The sequence below is a fragment of the Pteronotus mesoamericanus genome, unplaced genomic scaffold (genome assembly GCF_021234165.1).
Source record: "Pteronotus mesoamericanus isolate MK-2021 breed Mesoamerican mustached bat unplaced genomic scaffold, CSHL_Meso_final contig_657, whole genome shotgun sequence".
In the NCBI taxonomy this organism is placed as follows: Eukaryota; Metazoa; Chordata; class Mammalia; order Chiroptera; family Mormoopidae; genus Pteronotus; species Pteronotus mesoamericanus.
This window is the reverse complement of record NW_026555229.1, coordinates 13,566,623-13,591,533: the sequence shown is the minus strand read 5'-3', so window position 1 is coordinate 13,591,533 and position 24,911 is coordinate 13,566,623. Positions and strand designations below refer to the sequence as shown.

The following is a 24,911-nucleotide window of genomic DNA, read 5'->3' as shown; positions in this document are numbered from 1 at the left end:
AAAAAAAAAAAAAAAGGAAGAAACCAGAAGGAAAAAGATGCAAACACCTAGAGCAACTTTGCTTTTGAAAAAGGCATTTGTGCAGAGCCCCCCACTGAATTTCCATCCCTGAAAAGTGCTCTTTATAAATGTGTATAACAATAGCCTAGAGGAAAAGTACAAGTCAGCTGCCAAGGGGGGGTGTCTGTCTCAGTCAGCTCAGATTGCAGAGGTGGGGGTCAGAGGAGGGAGGAGGGCAGCATTTGCAATGGGCTTCCCCCCAACCCCCCCACCTCATTGCTTATAATTAGTGAGAGAAATTTGAGCTACTGCCAATGTCTGCGGACCTTGAATATTATAAGGCCAACGTGGCGTCAAATATCTTAACATTCATAAGTGTTATGGGCTGTAAATAAAGCCTGTGGATTTATGACCCAGTGGCGCTTGCCAGCAAAGGACTGGGGCACATTTCTTTCAGCAGACCTGTCGAGGTGCAAGTTTGCCTTTGGTTGTAAAATTAACCATTTCCTTCACAAATGTGCTCAATTATAAGTCAGAGTTGAAGATTTACTTACATGGTTGCCAATATTCACTCCCAGAAGAAACTCAGACACCCCCATCATGCCCCCCTACAAAAATAAAAGCCTCCAGAATCTGATTGACCCCTCCTTTTCAAAACTTCTGTACTATGTCACCTCCAAACAGTTATAAATGCGGTTAAAGATATTATCTAATACCACTTACCAAGACTAAAAAGCTTACAACCTACTTCCTTGGAAAGTGCTTATTTATTTGGCAAGTCTATGGTTTAAAAAAAAAAAAAAAGGCAAAAAAAAAAAAAAAAGAGTAAATCACTCCTTGCCTGAAGTCTCGTCCCTTCCCCCAACATAATGTCATCTACTTCCTGTGCAAGAGAGAGCCTTTGCTAAATCCAGGTTGTCTCATACTTAACTGCCAATAAACCAACTTCCACATAACTTCCAGACAGCTGGGGAAAAGGTCCTCGGGAGTTTTAGTCATGGTCCAGAAACACGCGTCCGCACAAAAATCTGCAGCTGTCCTTTCTCTCCAGTGCATTCTTAATGGGATTCGGGGGGCCCTGTTGTGAAGCCTCTGACAAAATGTGAAATCCTCTTAGATGCCTCCTAGTTGACCCACTGTGCTTGTGTGAGAGGAGTGGCACCAAGATTTCCCAAACGAGAACTCTAGGCACTTTCTGCAGGCACACAGGCACCTCGTGGGATGTAAAGGGGCATTCGAAACATGGAAAGACTTCCACTGCAATCTTTAAAAGCACAGCCTCCGGTGCAACTATTAAAATGCGAGTTTTCTAAAGCAAATATTTTTGCGCTGCTCCCAGAACAGCCTTCTTGATCTGCGCCAACCCCCCGGACACCTTCCTGTAACTTTTTCACAGCTTGCTAAGAAACAGAAATCTGACCAACTTCCAGCAGGGACTCCGAATGAAATCCATTTTCAGTAAAATTCAAATCAACGTACAGAACTCCTCAGCCAGAACAGGGGTTGTCTTCCCCTAAATCTTTCCTCAGTCAGATAGGGGGCATCAGTGAAAGCCACTTCCCTGTAGCCGTCAAAAGTTTCCAAAAACACTTCTTCCAGAGAAGCACTTTAGGCTCCCAACTGCTTAATAGTTTGTTTCTGGCGTTTCAGAAAGCTTTAAATTCAACAAATGGCAAAGCGCTGGCATATTAAATTTATAATCATTAAAATATGACTTACTGGGTGAGTGTTGAACCCATAATCCACACTGCAGACATTAAACCCCAACCTATAAAGATTAGCACTGAATTAATGCTGTGGCGGTCAGATTGAAATCTAAACATGTTCGCCATAAATATTTCGGAAGGAGATGAAAAACAATTAGCATAAATACCAAAGAAGGGCAAGAACACCTGTTCTTTTTCAGGGTGATAAGCATTTTATTGTTCTCTATTTAAAATGTAATGACCTGTGTAATTACAGTAATATTACATTGTTATGTAGGGGCTTGGAATGTCACACTTTGAAAAGTGTTGTCAAAACAATCGGGGGGTGAAGCTGGGGGGTGGGAGGACAACAGGGAAGGACCACCATTAACCCTTCGCACTCCAAGGTCTAGCTCTTTTGTATTAGAAAGGATTATGTTGTTTGAGTGAGAAGAAAACATCCATTTTTCACAGGACAGAAAGAGAAGTTGCCTGGCTAAATAGAACCCCAGTGAATAGGCCCCTCTTGGTTTCCTTTAAATGCTGGATTCCAAGTTCAAAAATGAATTCAAGATGCTGCTTATTTATTTGTTCAAACTAGTAGCAAATAGCTCAGTTGAAAAGCAAACAACATGGGATAAAAGATGCAAGAACTCTAACAATCAAGTCCTGAAAAAGAAATTCGAACCTAACTAGAATTTCCACCACACCATATTCCCATTTCTGTTTTGGCAGGAGGGAAAAAGAAATGCAACACTACTTTTTCCCATCAACTTTAATATGGTAACAGTATTCTTATCTTCAACATACAAATGTTACCACAATTCTAATATTTGCAGTTCTATCACTTCCCATCTACTTAACTAGACCTCTCTCTTTAATGCGTTTTTGTATTCAAATCTGTCTTTTTAAAAGCCGTTCCTATTACTGTATCAAAGACTAAATTAATGTTATGCAGAAATCTTTGTCGTTTTAAAATAAAATTATTACTATCAAGCTTTATGGCGTCTTCAGCAATTAAAGCATTACTCTGAAGATAATGTATTATTCATCATAAGCCGATTTAATGATATTCCTTAATTCTTTACATTCTTAAATAGAAAAGCAGAAATCAGGGATCGAAGAGTTGGCTTTTTAAAGATGAAGCTGCTTACAGGTACACTCATAAGCAACAGAAAATGTAGCAAAAACACCACCAACAAGGAAGGTCGGGATATGAATTAAGCATACAGCTAATTTGTCTTTACACCTTGCCCTCCAAAACACCCTCTATGCAGCACTAAGAATTTCAGATAGGCATGAAAAGACCGCTGTCTTGCCTATAGACTCCTCCGGCAGCTGTATCAAATCTGGAATTGCAAGCTGGCCCCTCTGATCGAAGACGTCAGGAGTGACACACAACAGCCTCTCGTCCTCATTTCCATTGCTCTGCAGCCCGGCCTAAATAAATAACTTTAATTTTGGAACACACAATCTAACCCAGGTAACAGATAGGAAGGCGGAAGGGGCAGTGCACACAAAGATGGTGTTTGACATGCAAATACTGAAAACTGCCTACTGAGTTCAGAAATGTCTTTTCAGACTCAATCTGATGTCACAGCACCAGGCCACCCGCTAGGTCCACAATTAAAATAACTAGATTCCGGCTATTCCTGTAATGCCCACAAAGGGAGGCTTCCTTTTCGCACTGGGAAATCATTTATTTGCCTCTAACAATTTCCCTGTTTCCTAATTACAGCACAACAACAACAGCTCAAGTTTTCGGAGATAGTATGGCGAGACTGCCAGCGGTCACACACGGGGAGTTTGCAAAGACTCAATAAAGCCAGCAAGCCCGCCATCCAAGCTCAACATTCAGATGTCCTTTCAGATGGCCAAGTGGATTTTAAAATAATACCATCGCTGGGGGAAGGGGGAGGGTAAGAAATTCTCATGGTTACTTTGGAATGTTGCTTGGTCGGGTTGGTGAGTACACAAACCATCGGATTCTGAGCCGAAAGAAAGCTCCCGGTTTAACATGCCCTCAAGCTCCCAAGAAAAATACAACACAGCCGTCGCCGGGTGTGCTTCCCCCCACAGCCCGGCCCCTGCAGCCAGAAAGAGCTGGCCCTGCAGGAAGAGGTCGGGCTGAAACGTTCTCCCAGCTTCCCAAGCATGCAGAAGCCTGAGCGCCGGGGAGGGGGGAATAATTCTCTTTCCGAGCCATAAAAAATGACCGGTCTAGCATGCCCTTGCCATTTTTGCCGGGACCCAAAGAACAGGTCAAACCTGATAGTTAATATTTTAATGCTTAAAAACACTTGTAGATCTGATCGACTCCTGTCCGGCAAGCCCTCGGCCATTAGTCCTGAATCAACGGCTGCTGAACAGTGGGGGCATTATTTCAAATGGCTACTACCCCCCAGTTACCGAAAAAGAAAAGACAGAAGTAGCGTGTGTGTAAATAAGAGGTAAGGGGGGACCAAACCAGAGAAGGTGCAACTGACAATTTCGGGAAACCAGGCACAAACGGCTAGAGACTGCGTCTAGAGATTCTCAATGCAGGCTTTTATTGAGGATGGGGGGAGGGGGTTCAGGGCAAGGGCAGGGGGCAGAGGCCGTCCGGGAAGAGGATGAGCCTTATTAACAAATGTCAGCGGTGGGTGCAGGATGAAGGCTACAAGAAGCGGCCCAGGAGCCTGGCACCGCGTGCCACCGTGGGGCCCCCAAAGTTGGAAGGCCCACGATTAGCAGCCCACTTTCTTTAAGGAGAGGCACCCTTGGCTTCCTCTGTACCCCCTCCGGCCGACACACCCTCGTGTCTGCCTCCCCTCCCCCAGAGCCCACTGAGCTCGCGCGCGCACATCCCGCTCCAAGCCCGAAGGCACCGAAATTCCCTAGAAATACATCAAGTCCACTCGGAGGAGGCCGTGCCGGCTGCCCACAAACCTAGAACACCGGCCACAGGAGCCTCCCCACCCGGCGTGGCCCGGGAGACCCTGCAGCCAGCGCGCGGGGCAACTGAGCCAGCCAAGGCGCCCAAGGCGCTCGCGGCCCTCCGGGGTGGCCAAAGGAGAGGAAGCCCAGAGGGCCCAAGTTTGCAGTGGGACCACTCTGTTAAGCATGACCTTCCAGGGCAAAGGGGTAGGAGGGCTATGAGCCGACGATCAGCACTAGAAAGCTAAATAAATAACCGGCCGAAAGAGAAAGCCGAGGCGCTTCTCCAGGGCCCCGGGCTCCGCGCGCTCGCTCGCTCGCTAGTTTTCAAGTCCAACGCCTGAAGGAAAATTCACTCTCTACCCCGCGCGTCGGGCACAGCCCAGTCATTGCGTCCCCGGCAGCGGCAGCCAAGGGGTTAACCGGGGAAAGCCCAAGACGCCACAGAAGAGGGAAGGAAGGGAAAGAGAGAGAGAAAAGAAAAGAGCCACAGTCATCTTCCCAGGGTGAAGAAACAAACAACACCACCAAAGGGGGAGGGGACAATCAGAGCGCAAAAAAAAGTTCTTCTGATTTCTTTCCCCCCCAACAAAGCCCTGCATGGAAAGAAAGGTCTTCCCAACATCACGAGGCAGCAAACTGAAAGCAAGAACATGGCGAAGTGCAAACAAATCCAGTCCACAAAAGGCAGAAAAGTTTGGAGAGTTTCGGGCGGCCTGGGCCACGAGCGGGGGAGGGGAGGCTGGGAGGGGAGAAGGCGGGGAGGGGGAGGGAGAGGAGGGGGAAGGAGGGGGCAGGGCAGGGGCCGCATGCGGGGCTGGGCTGGCGGGTAGCGGGCGGGGGCCGGGCGCGGAGACACTTACGGTTCGGGCGGTGGGTGAGAGAGATCCGTTGGGGAGGTAGGGGCTCGTCAGGTCGGGGATCATGATGAAGGGGTAGCCGGGATACGGTGGCCCCTTAAAGAGCCCTCCATCTTGCCTCTTGGCCGCTAACATGGCGGGGCGGCGAGGGGACGGCGGCGGCCGCGCGGAGCGGGAGAGAGCGAGGAAAAACTTTTTAGAAAGTGGCCCAAGTGTCCGGGCGCCCCGGCCGGGCCGGCGCAAGGCCGGGCCGAGCCGGGCGCAGGGCCCGGGCGCGCGGGGCGGCGGACCCGGGGGGCAGCTCCGGGCGGCTGCGGGGCACGCGGGGCGTACTCACCTTCTTCCAAACTTTCCCGGGATTTATCTCGGAAACTTTCGGAGCGAGGCGGAGGCCGTCTTTCCGCCTTCCCGGAGGGTTGGAGGTGGGGAGGGCGAGGGGCAAACGCCACGGAGGGGTGGGGAGAAGGGGGGAGAAAAAGAACCGGCGGGGTGGGGGGTTTGGGGGGAGAGAAAAACAGGGTTACAAGTTTTTGCAATGGTGGCACGGCACGCACACGCCGCCCGCCCGGCCCCGTGGTGCCCCGCCGCCGCCCCCAGCCCCGATTTCTCCCCTTTAAGCAACATTTGCCAAGCCCAGGAAATAGATTAAAAACCCCACCAGCCCGAGGGGCTTTTCCTACCTCGGAATCGGAGGAGCTGTTTTGATTCGTTTCTGATTCATTGACTAGAGACGATTTGACATCAGCTAAATCCCTCTCTGCCGAGGAGTTTTCGGAGCTCTTCTCCTCCTGCTCGCCCTCGTCTTTGAAGGAAATCAGTTCGTCGTTGGCGCCTAGGTCATCTCCTCCACCGCCGTTCAGCTGCGGCATTTTTTTCACCCACCAGCAGCAATTTTGGAAGAAAAATGAAGGAGGAAGAAAAGCCAAAAAAAAATACCCCAAAAAAGTTTTGCCCCCCCAAAAAAAATATTGCAAGAAAAAGACCAGTCCAAGGTGAACTTTTTTTTCAGCTTTGGGGTCTTTTTCTCCTGGGGAGGGGAAAGAGGGAGGAGGGGAGGGGAAGGGGGGGAGATCTTCTGCACGCGTGAGTTTGGGTTTCTTTTTTCTCTCGTTCCCAAGGATCCGATCAATGTGCAAAAAAATAATAAATAAAAAAGGGGGGTAAAAAAAACACCAACAACAACAAGAAGTCAGATATAAAGAGCAAAGGGGGGGGGAGCCGAAGATACAGGAGGAGCTCGTGCCGCTCGAATTTGAGTGAGTTGAAGTTAGACTGAGAGCTTTTCAGTTCAAAGGCGGCGCTGATTGACAGATAGAAAAAGGGGGATCGAAATCCGGAGGAACGGAGTAGTCTGGGAGCGGAGATTATTGACAGGGCGAGAGGAACACACTCGCTTAATGAGATGCCGGGGGGCGGGGCCGGCCCGGTGACGTGTGCATAAATAAACAGCCGGGGTGGGCGGGGCGGGGGCGGCTAACAATGATCCTTTCGGGCGCCGGGAGCGGGAGGAGGAGAGGGCGGGGGAGCCGTGGGGAGAGAGATGGAGGGAGGAGTGTGCTGGGGGAGAGGCCTGCGCTGAGTGTGCGACCCCGGGAGCCTGGGCGAGAGGGACCGGGACTCTCTCCGGGGGGTGGGGGGGCGGCCTCCGAAAGACAATGCGGAGTGGGAGAGGAGGGGAAGGGGGTGGCGACCAAGTCTGGAATCGGAGCCGAGGAAGGCGGAAGGAAAGCCCACTTGGGGGGCGGGGATGGGGAGAGGCCCAGGAAAAGTGCACTTTAGAAATATTAGAAATAAGTCTTAAGAATGGGTGAAAGGGGAGTATTCCTGGGAAAGGGGTGCATTGGGGGTGGGGGAAGGTCGTAGTGGTTACTCCAGCGGTGAAATCAGCCACCCTTGGGCGGGATGTAACAGAAGTGGTCAAAAAGAAAGATCAGCCCTCCACTTTCAGCGGGCTTGGGGAAGTGGAGGGCTGGGCAGAGTTCCTGGTCAAAGGCAGTGAAACAAACTAGTAGCCCACAAGGTCTTCCCTCCCTTTTTTGTTTATTAATAGTGAATCATTTCATTAACTGTTGTCTCGCTAGAACAAATATGCCAAGATGACTTTATTCCAAAAAACTATCAAATATGGTAGTGTTTGTTAGGGACATTAAAAATATCTTTAAGGAAAAATACATAATTCTTTTAAATGTAGAGTCTTCTGTTTTTTTTCTTTTCTTTTTTTTTTTTTTAAACTGACATCTCAGGTGGTAGGAAATGAGCTAGGATTCAAAGTCCTTTCTGACTTTGGAGGTAAAAAGTTTGGGCGTTAACACCACTAGGGAAAATAAAACTGAAAGTTCACCAACCCCTGGGATCAGAGGTGCTGGAGTCTTTCTCCAAGGGGGTCTGAAATGAAATCCCGGAAAGACTGACCAAATAATCAAGATGTAGATGGCTCTGGCAGGAAATTGCTAACCAAGTTGATGCTGGAAGACCTCAGGGAGGAGATGGAAAACCTGGGGTTTGAAGCAGGTATTTGTTGATTTTTCGCCACTCTCCTGGGGAGCAGATTGATTTGCTACAAAATGGGGAACAGAATTATGTTAAAGGGGAAAGGCCCGGCCTCCAAAACACAGTGTTCCTGGGTGATGGAGCAAGAACACTCATTTTCTTGCAAATCTCCAATGAGAAGAGGACTGGAAACTCCAACTCCAATGAAAGGGAGACAAAAAGACAAAAAAGAGAGAGAGAAAGAAGAAATCAATAAGAATTAGCAAATTGTCAGTTAGGAAGTGTTGGCCTAGAGTCCATGATGTATCAAATTATCTCACTCACCCCTAAAAAAAAAATCTCACCTGCTTTTCAGCCAGCTCATCAGCACCTAAGACTTACAAAAGAGAGCAAAATTTACCATGTAGTATTTAGAGAGTTTGGGGTTTCAGCAAAACTGTTTCATAAGCTAAGGTCTCAGAAAGAAGACTACTAAAAATAATGATACCAAAATTGACAAGGCCCATGAATTCCCCTGCAACAAAAAATTAATAACCACCTTTGCACACTAAACAATAAGATGCAGGCAAAATAAAAATGGGGGTGGACGATGGACTAGAATCACTGTAACGCCCAACTTTAATATTAATCAGAAAATCAGAAGTAGAGTGAAAAGAAGCCTGAAAAGAAGTAAAACAAATGTGTACATTTAATCAGACAGGATTGAATAGGATACAAAGCACAGGACTAATTAGTCTCAGCAGGTAGGACTAACCTTCAGACTTCATAAATAAATAAGGCGGGCACAGTTTCTAAGAGGGAGAGTGGAGACAGAAAGGGGATTATTTCAAGACACCAAGTAAAAACATGAAGAATGAAATGCTTCACTGTTAAATCCATGTACAAATGGATTTAACAGTTTCCTTTTTTAGGTCTTTTCACTTGGTTGCCTTTAGATTTATACATTTAGCAAATGACCATAGTTTTTCACACTTGCTAATTGTCATATGTATACTTAGTGTACCCAAGACTGTGTACAGCTTAGACTTTCCTAAGGCCCATTTTAAGGGCTTATTTACTTTAACTGGAACACATTTATAGTAATTCAATTTTATGGCAATTTCTTTCTCCTGTATGGTGGTATTTTGTTTTTTAATCTAACCCTGATCTGAATTAAGTTGGATAATGAGGTCTTCTATATCCTTTATAGGACTACCTGGATAATAAAAGCTCATAAATATTCTGACTTGAAATTTTAAAGAGTGGATTTATTGTTTTTAATGTCCTGGCCTGCATTTTTATCATATGTAAATATAAACACTGTCTGCCTATGATCAGTAACCACATACATTTTGGCATATCCTTATATTTCTCATTCAAAGGAAACTCTTGAATCTCTTTAAATCTCTGATTTGATTGAGCAATTAAAAGTTTTTTTCATGATAGCACATGTGCCACATTTAACTTTGTTGTCTCACGCCATAAAAAGGCTTGGAGAGACCAGCAGGCTCTCAGAGGGTCCATAACCTTGAGGTCTCCGAAAGGGCTTCAGGTGATGTCGGGGTGGGAGTGGGGGGAGGAGTTGGGCACGGAGATGCAATTGGCAAAACGCAAGGTCACAGTTTTTTTTTTTAAGTCAGGTTGGCCCACAATGTGAACATGTAATATATAGATTTGGTATGAAATTTTAAAGAACAGTTGGTATGTACCCAGGTTGGGGCAACTCAGACTGTTTTTTAAAAAAATTTTAATATGTCTTAAAAATGTGTGTGTGAGAAAGAGTGAGAGAGAAATGCCAATTGGTTGCCTCCCATAAGCGCCACAACCAAGGATCGAACCCCAAAACCTAGTCATGTTTTCTGACCAGAAATGGAACCTCCAATTTTTTGGTATATGGCACAAGGCTCCAGCAGCTGAGCCACACAGCAAGGATTTGGGTACTTCTTTTATAGTTTAAGGCAACTTCTCTCTTTAGATATTTGATTGGGGGGTTTTCCTTTTCTTTTTGTTTTTTTCTGTCTAGATATTGATGACTCCAACTATTTGGCAGGGATTCTGAAAATACAGGGAGGAAACCAGACCAGTTCTGACTTTAGCCTGAACTAAGGGATTTTGCCCTCTTGGTGTATGCAATACTGGGGGTGGGCAGCCTTAGGGAGACGCTGTGACCCCTTCCTCTGGCGCCTGTTCCAGGAGTAAGCCCAGGACCTGAAATCCATAGGTAGACTCTTCCTCAGCCTCCCTTTCTTTCTCCGTCTCCTCCTCACCCACTGCTTCTTCATTTCTTTGGTTACTCCTTCCTGTGAGACATTAAATCTTTCTCTGTGGGCCCTGGCCAGTGTGGCTCAGTTGGTTGGGCGTCATCCTGCAAAGCTAAGGGTTGATACCCAGTCAGGCACGTTGTTTCCCTCTCTCTCTTTCTCCCTCTCTTCCCCTTTCTCTAAAAATAAATAAATAAAATCTTTTTAAAAAATCTTTCCTTGTGGAAGTATGCTGATATTAGTAATATGCATAAATTTTTTGTTAATCGTCACCCAAGAAGATTTCTTCATTGCTTTTAGAAAGAGGGGAAGGGAGAGAGGAAGGGAGAGGGAAATATCGGTGTGAAAGAGAAACATCAATCCATTGCCTCTCATACCCTCCCTGACCAGGGATTGACCCCTCAACCTAGAGTAATATGCATAAAATTAAGTGAGTAAGTTACCTCTCCCAGGCACACTTCCTTGTTTGTCCCAATTGGGGAGTATGGAAAGGATGTTCCGATTTCTATAAATCACCTTTCAGGTACGGGTTCCTCGTAGGGAGTTATGGCAGAGTGTTAGGTGTCTCTGAAAAATGTGCTGGTCGGAGACAGCAGAAATTACCTGTGGCCCCTTCGTCCTGTCTCACCTGGCAGTTGAAGTGGTTGCACTGGATACTTTCTTAGGTCCTTTTTAGCATTCACAGTCCATGAGTCCATAGTTTCAGCCCCCACCTCATTCATGGGAAAGGTTTACCAGCACACTAGCAGAACAGACAAACCATATTGGAAGTTTGGCTTTGGAATTTAGGAGAAGTGAGGGTAGTCTGTTCAGATTCACCAGAAGCAGAGAAGACATGTTGACAACCATGTTCAGCTCCCTCAATCGCTCGGCAAGATTCTACTAAATTACCCTTGACAGTGATGCATGTGTGTGTGTGTGTGTGTGTGTGTGTGTGTGTGTGTGTGTGCATGTTCTGTGTGATTTTTCTTTAAAGGTCCGGGCTCCATGATGGATGATCTGTTACCCACTGTGTTGGACTTATCTATGCAGGGAGTGTGCTGACTGATGGAAGCCAAAAAAAGAATCTGAAAACATAAGGAAGCTATAAAATGGGGAAATGTTTAGAAGCCAAAGTCCTGATTCCACTGTGAGATTTTCTGTTTGCTTTTTGTTCTGCGTGGGTGATGGTTCCTTATTTGGATCTTAAGGAAAGCTACTCCCTTAGCCAACATAGGAACACTAAAAATTGGGCACCTAAGAGTTTTCAATGTTAGCAGGAAGAAGAGGGAGGTAAAAAGGGCCACCTTCACAGGCATCCCTTTATTTCCCCCCAGTGATTCTGTCAAGGGACGTGCAAAGGCACACGCCCCCTCCTTGAAACCCTGAGGAACACTGTTCTGTTCTGGCATTTTTCTGCAGTGCCTGGCTTGATCACCTTGCTTCAGCTAATGACAGGTCCGCGTAATAAAGTGACAATAATGCCTGATGATCCAAGGGTTAATGGGGAGATGTATGCATTTGTACAGGGTTTCATCACCTGCCTTCCTAAGCTGATCACTGCTGCTATAGGCACTTGTGACAGCCTTTGGAAAGACATCAGCTCTCCATAAATATACCTTTCCTATTGACAAGATGTCTTTTAACCCTAATAGTAATGGAAGAAGGCCAATAAATGAAACATTTACTGCATAACTTGCCTTATTTTGGGGTGGTGTACGATTCCTTTCTAGCTGTCTCTAGAAGATGTTTTCAGCCTAATTTGCTCCCTAGAAATTTCGCTTGCTACAGTTATACGTCTATGACGTTTTATTGCCTGAAGCCAAGTCTGCATAAGAACTTTCTTAAGATATACTTATCCTAATGCCAGGCTACAGGAACTGGCTGCTTTATGCGGAATTATTTGTGCTGCCCTGATATACAGGGCAGAGATTTCCGATAGTCGTTGCCATAGGGTAGGTCTCAATGTTTCTGAGAAGGGGGGAAAAGGCTGTTTTGAAAAGTTTCATCTAGGTTGATTTGTTGAAGTGTTTAGAATTAATAATTGGGTGTGTATTTAACATATTAAAAGGCTTGAGGTTTTCTTTTCTTTCCAAAGAAACCCCCAAAACCTCCAGTGACCCCATCTTTTTTTTATGGAGCATCCTTATCCGCTCAAACCCCATTGTTCAGAAATGTCAGGGATACCAAAGCGCCCTCCTCAAAAACATGGGCACTTTAAATGGAGGCAGAGATGTCGGCCAGCATTGAGCAATCTCACAAGGTGGTTTATGTCTTTTCTAGGGACGGAGCAGGTGAAATTTCAGGAGGAGACAATAGCATTGTTCCCCCTTGTAACGTATCTAGGTACAGGCTGACACACCTGCTTCTGGCCAAAAGCATGATGGGATGGAGGAAGTGATGGATCCAAGGAGACTCCCAGGTCCAGTGTGTGACGGTTTCAAGCTTGATTTCTGCAGAAATCCACAGCGGCTTAGAGCTCCAGTTTGTCCTTGAGGAAGGACTAAATCTATGTTGATCAAATCACTTGAGACTGGATTAGAATCAGCTTCCATTCCCCTTTGCGAAATTCCCAATTGTTTCTGTGAATTCCAAAGATATTAGTGGATTATATTTCCCAATGAAACACTCATTTGGGCAGAAAAAGGGGAGAAGGATAAAGGAGTTCTGGGGTCTGGAGTGGGTGTGGATCGCAGTACAGAGGAGAGCCTGCAGCACAGGGCTCAGCAACCAGGAGGAAGGCTTCCGGTTGACTGTCATCTTGAGCAAACTCTGATTCTTAGTAGCCCGAGGGCACACTGTAAATACCTAGAGCTGGAGGGAAGGCATTAATCATTATTTCTTAAAGGTTCCAGGATGCCGAGAGTGAGAGATTATAATGACCCAAAACCCCATAAGAAGCACAGGTACCCTTCCCAGCACCCCCTCAGGTGTAAATGTGGTCTTTCTTTAGGCGTGTGCGCTCAGACCCTGATTCTTCTATGCTTTCTCAATCAGCCCAGTTCATGACGGTCTTAGCGCAGCACGGCACACACATTCCTTGCTCCACCCAGCCAAGGGCTCTGCTCCCGGAGAAACCCAAGTCCCAGGAGAGGCCCCGCTCACTCTCCCTTCTCCTTCCTACCAGAGGCTTTGCGAGTGATGGTGTCTAGGTACCTAGGAGCCCTCCTAACCCCCTCCACGCCCTCCTGTCCACCCCCACCGCCAAAAGCAAAGGTGATGCCTATCTGGAAACCAGATGGGGTATTTCTTAGGGAAGGGTCTCATATGGATGTCTTTCAGCATTTTCTTCTGTGAAGGAAATTCACACGCCCCTCTGTACAAGAAGCAGCTTTCATTAAATGGTAATAGAAAAAATACAACAAAAAAAATGTTTTTTTAAAAAGAAGCATCTTTATATTTTATTACTATTTATTTGTTTTAAATTTTATTTTTCAATTACAATTTATATTCAATAGTATTTAATATGAGTTTCATGTATACAGCACAGTGGTTAGATAATCACAAAAGAAGCATCTTTCTAATGTAGTCTTTTGCCTGTTCTTGTTATTTTATTGCTGTCTACAAAACAGCAGGTAGAATTCTTTCTTTGAAAAACAGTATAATTGTTTATTAAAAATATTTAAAAGAATGCTCCAAAATAGCAAACATTTTTTGGATGATAAAATGCTGGGTAATTTTTGCTTTCATTTTTATACTTTTCTATACTATCTGGTTTTGTTTGGTTTTAACAACTGGGCTTGGCTTAGTTGCATAATCAGAAAGAAAGATTATGCTCTTTTTTCTGTTTTAAGAAATAAATGCTTTGGCCCTGGCTGGTGTGGCTCAGTGGATTGAGTGCTGGCCTGCAAACCAAAAGGTTATAGGTTCAATTCCCAGTCAGGGCACATGCCTGAGTTGCAGGCCAGGCCCCCAGTTGGGAGTGTGCGAGAGGCAACTGATGAATGTTTCTCTCCTTCTCTTTCTCCCTTTCTTCCTCTCTCTCTGAAAATATATAAATACAATCTTAATTTTTTAAAAAAAGGAAAGAAATACTTTTTTCTCCTTCTCGTACCCATACCACCCCACTCAAATTGGGGCTATTTCAAGGCAGCTGTTGGCTTATGTTGCATCTGATAGATTTTTTTGAGAATTGTTCTTACTTTTATTTTTTAATTGCATTTTTGCATCAGCATTTACCCCCCTTGTACCCCCTCCCACTTCCATCCACCCTCTCCCGCCAATCAGCACACTGCTGTCCATGAACCTGAGTCCGCCCTCTCCCAAAAATTGTCAGGCTTGCTCTCTCTAAGTGTGTTCTCTTTTGCTTGTTAGTTCAGTTTGTTCATGAGATTCCACATGATAAATAATTTTAAAGCTGTTTATCATAGTTACTCTCATACTTGAGTTTCAAAGCACACAGATGACAAAGGATTCCATTTCGCTCCTTTAATTTAAAACTATTAGGTTGGCCAAAAAGTTTATTTGGTTTTTATAGTAAGATGGCTCTAGTAGCACTTAGGGGTCTTTAACTTCATCTGAAACAATTTTGTTAGATTATATCATGACAGCTGTCATATTAGCATGCATTTAAACACTTACCAAAATTTGTGAATTTTTGTGTAGCCATTTTAATATTGAAGATGGAAGAAAATAAGCAACATTTTCTGCAAATTATGCTTTATTACTTCAAGAAACATAAAGATGCAACTGAAACGCAAAAAAAAGGATTTGTGCAGTGTGTGAAGAAGGTGCTGTGACTGATTGAACGTGTCAAAAGTGATTACGACATTCTGTGCTTATGGAGATTTCTTACTGGATGATGCTCCACGGTTGGGTCGACCAGTTGAAGTTGACAGAGATCAAATCAAGACATTAATTGACAGCAATCAACACTATACCATGTGGGAGCTAGCTGACATACTCAAAATATCCAAATCAATAAAGTTATTGGTGAAAATGAAAAATGTATCTTTTATTTTATAGAAAAACCGTATGAACTTTTTTGCCAACCCAAAAAATGATGAATCACATGTACCTAAAATGTGCTCAGAGACCTGCATGCAGGTGTTGCAGTGGCAGCATCTTCTGTCCTTTAAGGGGACTGTCCTTCAACAAAGCCCTTTCTCACACCTTGTTGCAATTGTTATGCACAACACCTCGTATGGTAGAGAAGGTAAATATAATTACCCCCAGTTTACAGGTAAGGAAACTGAGGCGTCACATAGGCAGGCCAGGATGGGAATTCAAGTTTCTTGACTCCACCTCCAGGTCTTCTTTTGCTACTAGCTCTTGGATCAACAGGCAACAAAATCACCCTTACCATGTTTCTGTGATATCCTGGTGGTATAAAGAAGATGTAGGCAAAAACACAAGTATTGTAGTTTCTGCCCTGACCAGGTGGCTCAACTGGTTGGAGCATTGTCCCCAAACATCAATATGTTGTGGGTTTGATTTCCTTTCAGGGCACATACCTGGGTTTCAGGTTTGATCCCAGGTTGAGCGTGTATGGAGGCAATGGATCAATGTTTCTCACATTGATGTTTCTCTCTCTCTCTCTCTCTCTTTCTTCCACTCCTTCTCTCTCTCCCTCCCTCCCTCTCTCTCTAAAATCAATAAACGTATCTTCAGGTGAGGATTTAAAAAAAGACATAAGTAGTTTCCTTTAAAGCAAAACCCGTACCTTGCCTTCAGCTGTATTGTGAAGTAGATAACATTCTACTTATGGATGGGTCTTCAAGGCCCATCCGTTACCCCTTCTCCTCCACTTAAGCTTTTTCTGGAATGACCAGGGCTCACTCCTCAATTTGCCCCCTTCCTCACCCCCTCACCCTGACAGTGCTGGTTTTCTCAACTTTGGAGCTGTCAACATTTTGGGCTGAAAAACTCTGTCACGCAGAGCGATCCCTTGGGTTGTCAGATGTTGAGCAGCATCTGTGATCTCTACCCCACTAGTTGACAGTGGCAGGAAAAATGTCTCCAGAAGGTGACATATGTCCACTTTGGGGGGGAGCAAAATGACCTCCAGTGGAGAGTCACCGCTCTGCACCAAACCCCCTCTCTGGAAGGCATAAGATGAACTCATTCACTTTGGTAATTAATGAGTCCGTTCTCTACTAGTGAGGGGCCACACTCCGCCTCCCCCTGCCGCCCCCCGACCCGGACAACCAGGGTCTGTATCAGGATGGCCTGGGACATTTTTCCAAACTGTGTCATCTCCACTCCCTGTTGGGAACCTAAGCCTTGCCCAAGAGGGAGTCTTAGTCTCCGCGGAAGGGTTTAAATCTCGGCTCTGCCATCTATAAACTTGTGACCTGGGGCCCCATCCAGGACTTACTCTGTGTCTCTTTCCTCATCTATAAAATGGGGATGTAACACCCACTACATGTGAGTGTTTTCATGAGGATTCGGTGAAACCACATTCCTTTTCTGCCTCCCTTCTCCAGATGGAGGTCAAATGCCAGGATTTAGCACAGTACACCTTAGCTCTATCACTGTCATCCTATCCCTCCTCAAGAGCAGCTGCATTATGAGAAGGAAGGGTACCCTAAACTCAAAACAACCTGGAAAGGTGGCTTTCAGCACCAAAGACAAGCTGGGAAGTGGCAGCAAAGACTCTTTAGGCTCTCTTTTCTTGTCCTGTCCATTGGGAGAGGCCAGCCCCACCCTAAGACTCCCAATTCCTCTCTTCTCTCTCTCTTCCTTCCTCCCCCCCCTCACCTTCCTCCTTCCCTCCAGGCAAGTCCCTCCCACAAGTTAGGGCAGCACAGGACAGATTTCAAAAGCCCCCAGGCTTTATCTCAATTGTCTAGTAATTTAACAATCCACAGCCCTTTGCAAACACTAATTAAGCAAGAGTACAACTCCCTGGTGAGGGCAGCTGGCCACCCTCCCATCCCTTGGCCCCTGCCTTCAAATGGGAGGCAACTGAGAGGTGTCTCCCAAGAAAAGTGGTTTGCCTGGGGCTACAGAGAAAAGAAAGGAGGGAGCTGGGTCAAAAGGGAAAAGAATCCCAGGTCACAGGACTTGAGGGACTTGGTGCAGACAAGGTGGTACTGGCTCCTCTGGGCTGGTGCATCTCCTTTTGACCAGCGGCTCGTCTAATTCTTCCACTTCTTAAGGGAGGGCGTCAGAATCCTCGGAGAATCTGAAACTAGGTTAAGTCTCGCTTACCAGGAAAATGTACACACTTCAATTTTGGCAAATACTCTCTAGACTTATTTAAATTTTCTGCTCTAAATAATCCTAAGGGAAGTCTTAGGTTTGTTGAGTCTTCTACAGTTTTAGAAACAGCTTCCAATAGGCAAGCTGTTGGGCGTGGAAGTGAACTATGCAGGTTCTAGAACGAGGGGTTTGAACCTGTCCATGCCACTCCTTTGCTGGGTTGCCTTGAACAGGTATTTCACCTCCCAACACATCTATTCCCTCATGCGTAAAATGGAGTTAGTAGAATAGCTCTTCTTAAAATCATTTCCATTTTACAGATGAAAAAACAGAGACTTGGAAAAATTGGATCAAGCTTAGGTAAGTCGGGACGATAATTTGAACCCAGGACTCCTGACCCTTTAGGCATTTGTTCTGCCTCTGTTTTGAAACTGTTTGTTGACATATATCTATAACATTTATATAGTAAAATGCAAAAGTCCTAAACATTTACCTTGATGAATTTTTAGAAACAGACATACTCATATAACTACTATCTAGATCGAGGTATTAGAATATGACCAACCGCAGAAGCCAGGCTCCGGGGCCCTCTGAGTCCATATCTCCCTCCCAAAACAGGGTTGCGAGGTTTAGCAAGTAAAAAACATCGCATAGGACATCCTTATAGTAAAAAAGTGTTTGTTGCAAATCTGAAATTCAAATTTAACTAGGTGGCCTGTACCACCACTCTGACTTTTATGACTCTAGATGAGTTTTGCCTGTTCTCACATATCATACAGATGGAACCGCATAGTGTGCACCCTTTTGGTTCTGGCTTCTTGGACTTAGTATTGCCTCCATGAGAGTCAATGACGTCGTCGCAGTAGTTCTTTTTTATGACTGCATTAATACCCACTGCATACAATGGAATATAAACTTATAAATATATACAATGAATACAACTTTATTTATCTACCCCACTCTAGATGAAACCTTGGATTGTTTTTAGACAAGATTAACAGGTTACTATAAGTATTCTTGTATGTATCTTTTTGTTACTATGCAAATGAATCTCTATTGGGTATACACCTAGGGGTAAAATTCCTGTGACATCAGGGTATCCATATGTTGCTCTTTAAAGGATAGTAGCAAATTTCTTCAAAGCTGCTGAACCAATTTATTCAAGAATGTGCAGTGATCCAGTTGCTTTACCTGGTATTGCCACTTCCTCCGTCTTATGGCGAGTAGTATATAGTGGTATCTCACTGTGATTTTTTAATTTGCATTTTCTTGATGACTTATGTTGTTGAGCGCCGTTTAACATGCTTATTGGCTCATTAGATTTTTTTTTTTTTAGTGAAATGCCTGTTTAAGTCATTTACCCATTTAAAAAAAATGTTTTGTGTGGTTTTCTTCTGTTGATTTATTAACATTCTTTACATAGATTCATGTTAGCATTACATATATTTTTCAATACTTTTGCTTATATCCTATTAGTGGGTCTTTACATTTAAAGTTATATCTTGTAGGCATCATATAAATAAGTATTGCTTTTTTATCTAAGCTGGCAATTCCTGCCTTCTAATTGGAGTGTTTAGACCATTGATGTTTAATGTGACTTGCTATGATTAGGTTTAAATCTACTACCTTGCTATCTGTTTTCTATTTGCCATAGTTATTTGTTCCTTTTTTTCCCCTCCTTTTGGATTAATTGACCATTTCTATGATTTCATGTATCATCTGTGCTGGCTTCTTAGTTATAACTAATTATTGTATTCTTTAAAATATTGTATTTATTTAGAGAGAGGGGAAGGGCAGGAGAAAGAGAGGGAGACAAACGTCAATCCGTTGCCTCTCCAACGTGCCCCAACCAGGGAGGGAGCTGGCCCGCGACCCAGGCATGCGGCCTCACTGCGAATCAAGCCGGTGAGCTTTCAGTTTGTGGGACGACGCCCAGCCCACTGAGCCGCACCGGTCAGGGCTAATTATTGTAAGATTTTGATGCTGCTTTAGGGTTTATAGTATGTATATTTAATGTATCACAGTCTACCTTCAAGAGATATTATGTCTCTGTACCTATGGTATAAGAACTTACAATAACACACTTCCATTTCTGCTCATCCAGCCTTTCCGTTATTATTGTCAAATATTTCACCACCACATATATTACAAACTTCACAATACAATATTAGTATTATTAGTTTAGACAGTCAAATGTCTTTTTAACATACTTAAATAATAAGGAAAAAGTCTCATATTTACCCACGTAGTTAACATTTCTGTGCTCTTTATTCATTGCTATATTTCCGGATTGCCAACTGACATAATTTTCCTTCTTCCTAGGGGGCTTTCCTTCACATTTCTTATAATATGGGTCTGCCAGTGATGAATTCTTTCAACTTCTGTATGTCTAAAAAAGCATTTATTTCCCTTTTGCTTTTGAAATATATTTTTGCTGAGTATAGAATTCTAAGTTGCCATTTGGGTTATTTTATTGTATTTTTAGTGCTTTAAAGATTTGGCTCCATTGACTTCTGATGGCTTGTATTGTTTAAGACAAGAATTCTACTCTCACCTTTATCTTTGTTCCTGTTGTGTAATATTTGTTTTTGTTGTTGTTTGTTTTTTAATCTCTGGCTGCTTTTAAATGTTTTGTTTTTCTCACTGGGTTTAGGCAATTTTGTTAAACTATGCCTGTTTCTTGTGTGTGGGTTTGTTGAGTTTCTTGGATCTTTGCGTTTATATTTTCTTTAATCAAATTTGAAAAGTGTTTGATCATTATTTCTTCAAATATTTTATTCTTTGGAGACTCTAATTGCATATTTTTCGACTGCTTGAAGTTGTTCCATAGCTCAATGATGTTTGCTATATTTTAAGGTCTTTTTTTCTTTGTGTTTTATTTTAGATAGCTTGTATCACTGTTTGCAAGTCCTCTAATTATTCTTCTACATTATGCAATTTGTTATTAGTCCCATCTAGTGTATTTTTCATCTCAAACATTATAGTTTTCATCCCTAGAATTTCAAATAAGGTCTTTTTTAATATATATCTTTGATGTCTCTACTTAATATGCTCAATCTTTCCTATAGCTTCTTCAATATAGCTGTTTTAATGTCCCTGAGCACTAATTCTACCGTTGGTATCACTTCTGAATCAGTTTTGATTGATTGATTTTCATACTCATTATGGGTATATTTTCCTGCTTCTTTGCATGCCTGACAACTTTTTATTACATGCTATGGTAGACATTGTGGATTATACTTTAGTGCGTATTTTGGTATTCTTATAAATATTCTGAATACTCTCGGCTTAGTTCGGAGACATGGTTAAGTTTGATTTCTTTTAAGCCTTGTTGGATGAAAACAGGGTGGCACTTAGCTAAAAGCTAAATTTTCCCAACCACTGAGACAACACAATTCTGAGTACTCAACTTGATGCTCAGTGGATTATGAGGTTTTCTAGCCCAGCTGATAAGATAGAGTAGGGAGCTGTTCCTGATCTTGAGTGAGCTCTGGGAATTGTTCCCTCTAATCCTTTTGGGTGGTTCTTTTCCTGGCCTTGAGCAGTTTCGTCAGACACATTGTGCTGATCAGCACTCAGCTGAAGACTCAGGGGAGACCCTCCGTGGACCCCCAGTTCTCTCTTTGCATGGCTCTCTTCTCTGGGGTGTCCAGTTTAGCAAACTCCAGACACCATGGTCTCCCCTTCCTTCCAGCTTCTCTTCTCAACTCAGGGAGGCAACCAGCCCCGCATCCTTGTACTCGGTTCGGAAGCTCTGCAGGCAGTGAGCTGGGCAACACCACTGTGCCCATCTAGTTTGTCTCTTACCTCTCAGAGGTCATTGCCTTTTGTTGACTGAGTGTCAATGTTTTAAAAACTAGTGTTTCATGTACTTTGTGTGGCTTTTTAGTTGTTTCAGGCAGAAGGGTAAGTCTGATCCCTTTACAATCTCGGTCAGTAATGGAAGTCTGCAATCAATCCTATATATTATATTTAATGCATTAAGCAAAAATGTGGATTCTGAGATGTCAGAGGGGAGCATGACATGAAAAAAGGTTAAGAACTGCTGCTCAGCACCCCAGCTGTTCATATTTTTTTGACCTCTTTCCTTTTCACATGCACAGGTTGTGCCTGGGATGGGTGGGACAAGGCCTGCCCTGCTTTTAGGCCCTCGGAAGCTGGGGTCCAAGCACGGGTGAGAACGTGAGCGCGGTGTTTGGGAGGTCGGGCTCCTGAGTTTCCCCCCAGGGTAGGTGCAGGAGGAACCTGATGTCCACTCTGCACCGTGTCTCTGCCCGTTGGTTGTGTCTCTGTCCTTTCATACGGAGATATTTGTGAGCCTTCTGCGTGCTGTAGGCAAACGTGTCATGGAGTTTTAATTTCACAGCAAACTGGTTATGAAGCTTTTTTCCTCTCTCTCTCTCCTTGCCCCTCCCCATCCCATTGCAGACTCTGCCCCATTTTCCCCTCCTCCATAATTAGGGCTTAAGCTTCCTGATCCTTTGCCTGGTGAAGGAATCTATGCACACCCTAGCCCAGCGTGTTTTGTTAATCCTGGTGCAAAGTCAGAACAGGTTGGAGGTCTCTCCTGCCTCTGACTGACAAAGGAGCTAGAGGCGGGGCTGGCTCCCACCTGGAAACTATTCATTAGTCCTATCTTTTGCCGAGTATTCCAAGTCTCCCCTAATTCCTTTTGGAAGACGGAAACTACCTGGGCTGCCCTGTACAGACATTAGCCTTTGTAAGCAGGTCTGTGACTACTCAGAGGGAATTCATTCTGGAGATTAGCCCTGACAAGGCCCCAAAGTTGATCTAAACTGCTACTCCAGCCTCAAGCTCAGAAGCATCTTTCTCTGAATATGTCTTCTTTTTTTTTTTTCTTTTTCAGATATTTATTTATTTTTAGAAAGAGGGAAAGGGAGGGCAAGAGAAACATCAACCAGTTGGCTCTCCCATACTCCCAACTGGGGGACCTGGCCTGCAACCCAGGCATGTGCCCAGACTGGGAATCAAACTGGTGACCTTTTGGTTCACAGGCCAGTGCTCAATCCACTGAGCCACACCAGCCAGGGTTGAATCTGTCTTCTTGCCTGGATCTAATGGACCTGTCCCTGGCGTAACAAGCCATTGGCAAATTAGAGGGCTCCAAAATCCAGCCTGGACATCCATGCAATTTTTTTCATTCCACAAATATATGAGCACCTACTACATCTCAGTTCCTGTCCTAGGGGAGTGCTGATAAAACCAAACTCTGTATTTCCTCTTTATATGGGCTTACCATCTGAGAGACAGACATTGGTGTGTGTGTGTGTGTGTGTGTGTGTGTGTGTGTGTGTCTGTCCATATACACATCTATAAATGTTATTATATATTTATATACACACATAAAATACAGGGTCCAGCACAAATAACATCCCCTTTTTATTATAAAATCTTTTATTACAAAAGCATAAACATGTAATTCTGTAACATAACAGTATCACACTCAAGCACACCATATGAAGTTTTACGTGAAATGTTCACATTATAACTATAAATTATTACACCCACATTATTACCCTACCAACCACACTCAAGCAGGCCTTACTTCTGCTGGATCCTGTATAACTGTGATACAAATCAGAAATCATAAATTAGGGGGAACGGACCTGGTCAGGGAGATTGGGAAGGCTTCCCTGAAAAAAAACGATGACTCAGCTGAGACATGAGGGATGAGTAAGCCTTAATTAGGGAAAGCGGGGAATGGATGTTGAAGGTAGAAGAAACAGAATGTGCAAAGGCCCTGAGGTCTGAGGACGCAGGTGTGTGTGTCCCATTGTACTTTCCAACGATGACTGCATTACGACAGGATACCTCACAGTTCTTCTTACAATGTGACCCTAATACCCACCCACTGACAGGTGGAGCCTGTGTTTCCCCTCCTTGAATTCCGGTGGGCCTATGATTACAGCAGGGGAGATGCCATGTGACTTTTAAGACTTAATCTAAACATCTCCTGCCTGGGCCCTTGAGATTTGGTCACCATGTTGTGGGGCAGCCATGCCACCACATGGCAAAGTCCCAGCTGAAGACTCAGCTGGCAAAGGGTGTCACCCTCCAGACACCTGAGTGAACCAGCCTCCAGGTGACTCCAGCCCTGTCTTTGAGCTTCTGTAGCTAACATAAAGTGGATCAGAGACAAACTGCCCTGCCAGGCCCTGCCCAAGTTGCACAACTATGAGCAAAATACATGTTGTGTTCATTTTAAACCACTAGGTATCAGGGTGTTTTGTTCTGTACTGTGGATAACAGTGTGTATGAGGCACTGTGTGAATGCCAGTGGAAAAGAGGACACAGAACTTGGAACACTCCTCTGTGTGCCAAGGATGAAGTAGGGAGCAAGGGCTGGATCCAGAACAGCCCCGTGACACTAGAAACTGGCTCCTCCCACCCCTGTCAGGGCGAACAAAGGCCTGAGGCCTGTGGCTTGGCAATTGGAGTAAGCAGTGGATCCACCCCTCAGTCAAGGGCATCACGGGCACTTGTCCAGGGCCCACCTGTCCAACGATACTTGTGGCCCTGGTTAGATAGATCATGCAAGGCCTCAGAGATGGGGACAGGGACTCCGGCCTTTTTTCTAGGAGCTATGGGGAACCAGGGAAAGGCACCAGTGATGTGATTCTTGCCACTTAAGTTCAGAGGCTCTAGAGGAACTTCCAATAGTTACTGACTGTCCATAGATGTCAGGGTCTATTTTCAAGGAGAAAATGGGGCCAGAAAAGCCAGCTTCTTGTTCTTTAATATTTCTCTTCTATAAAAGGTAGAGGTAATTTCTCACACTTATAGGTTCAACTCTTCTTACATACTAATCCCAGTTCTGGCCTAACCCAGAATCTTTCGAAGGTGGCTCAAAGTGAAGGTCACACTGAAATCTGGTGCCTTTGTCTTTTGAAGTCCTCCGATCTAGTGGCGTGGTTCTGACTCAATGTCTCAGATACTTTGGATTTAGATTTCTGCTCTGATCTTTGTCTTGTCTTCCCTTCAGCCTCTGTTCTCTGTGACTTGATTGGTAAGAGAACGACCTCCAACTCACAATCTGGCTTCATTCTCTAGACTTACGCTCCCTATGTGCCATTTTTTTCCTACGCCATTGGACTTCCACGGGAGACCTTCCACTTAGCCCTTCTCTACCTGGTTGGTCAGTGGCCTGGCCGTTGCTGCCTGCCCGCTGGCCCTTCTAGGTCTTCCTGGGCTGCACTGTCATCCCTCCAGCTCAGTCGCTTCCAGATGTGAGTGCTGTGCTCTTCATTTGCAATAATCACGCCTCGGATAAACCTCATTGGCTATGATACTGCCACTGCGCAAAGCTGTGCTCTTCATTTAAACCACACACATTTACTGAGTGTCTGCTCAGTTCCAGGTACAGAGTCAGGTACTCAGGCTACAAACACTGTATTCTGCCTCAGATAGGATGGAACACAGAACTCTTACGTTCCATTTGTAACAGACACTCGTGAAATATCTAGATAGACCCCATTCTCTTTCAAAGGAAGTAGGGCATTCATTCAGAGTTGTGCCATGTTCCACAACTCCCTCAACACTCATCGGTTGTCATGTTTTTTTAAAACCTTTTTCTTGTC

At 44.5% G+C, this 24,911-nt stretch overlaps 1 protein-coding gene and 1 pseudogene across 23 annotated transcripts in view; both read right to left on the bottom strand.

Annotated features, from left to right (window-relative positions):
* The window catches only part of TCF7L2 (transcription factor 7 like 2), a 189,335-nt gene extending 182,594 nt beyond the window's left edge, over positions 1-6,741 (bottom strand). For 22 of the 23 annotated variants that reach the window (XM_054581525.1, XM_054581527.1, XM_054581526.1 and 19 more), the window contains exons 1-3: positions 6,142-6,447; positions 5,799-5,865; positions 5,465-5,589 (exon numbers count right to left, since the gene is read on the bottom strand). In XM_054581525.1, the coding sequence (XP_054437500.1) occupies positions 5,465-5,589; positions 5,799-5,865; positions 6,142-6,330 (381 nt within the window). In that variant the 5' untranslated portion in view covers positions 6,331-6,447. Of the gene's footprint in view, positions 1-5,464; positions 5,590-5,798; positions 5,866-6,141 lie in introns of all 23 variants that reach the window. The other variant, XM_054581530.1, reaches the window with a different exon arrangement.
* Positions 6,742-24,575: 17,834 nt separating this feature from the next.
* Positions 24,576-24,640, bottom strand: LOC129077368 (uncharacterized; annotated as a pseudogene).
* Between the last annotated feature and the right edge of the window lie 271 nt (positions 24,641-24,911).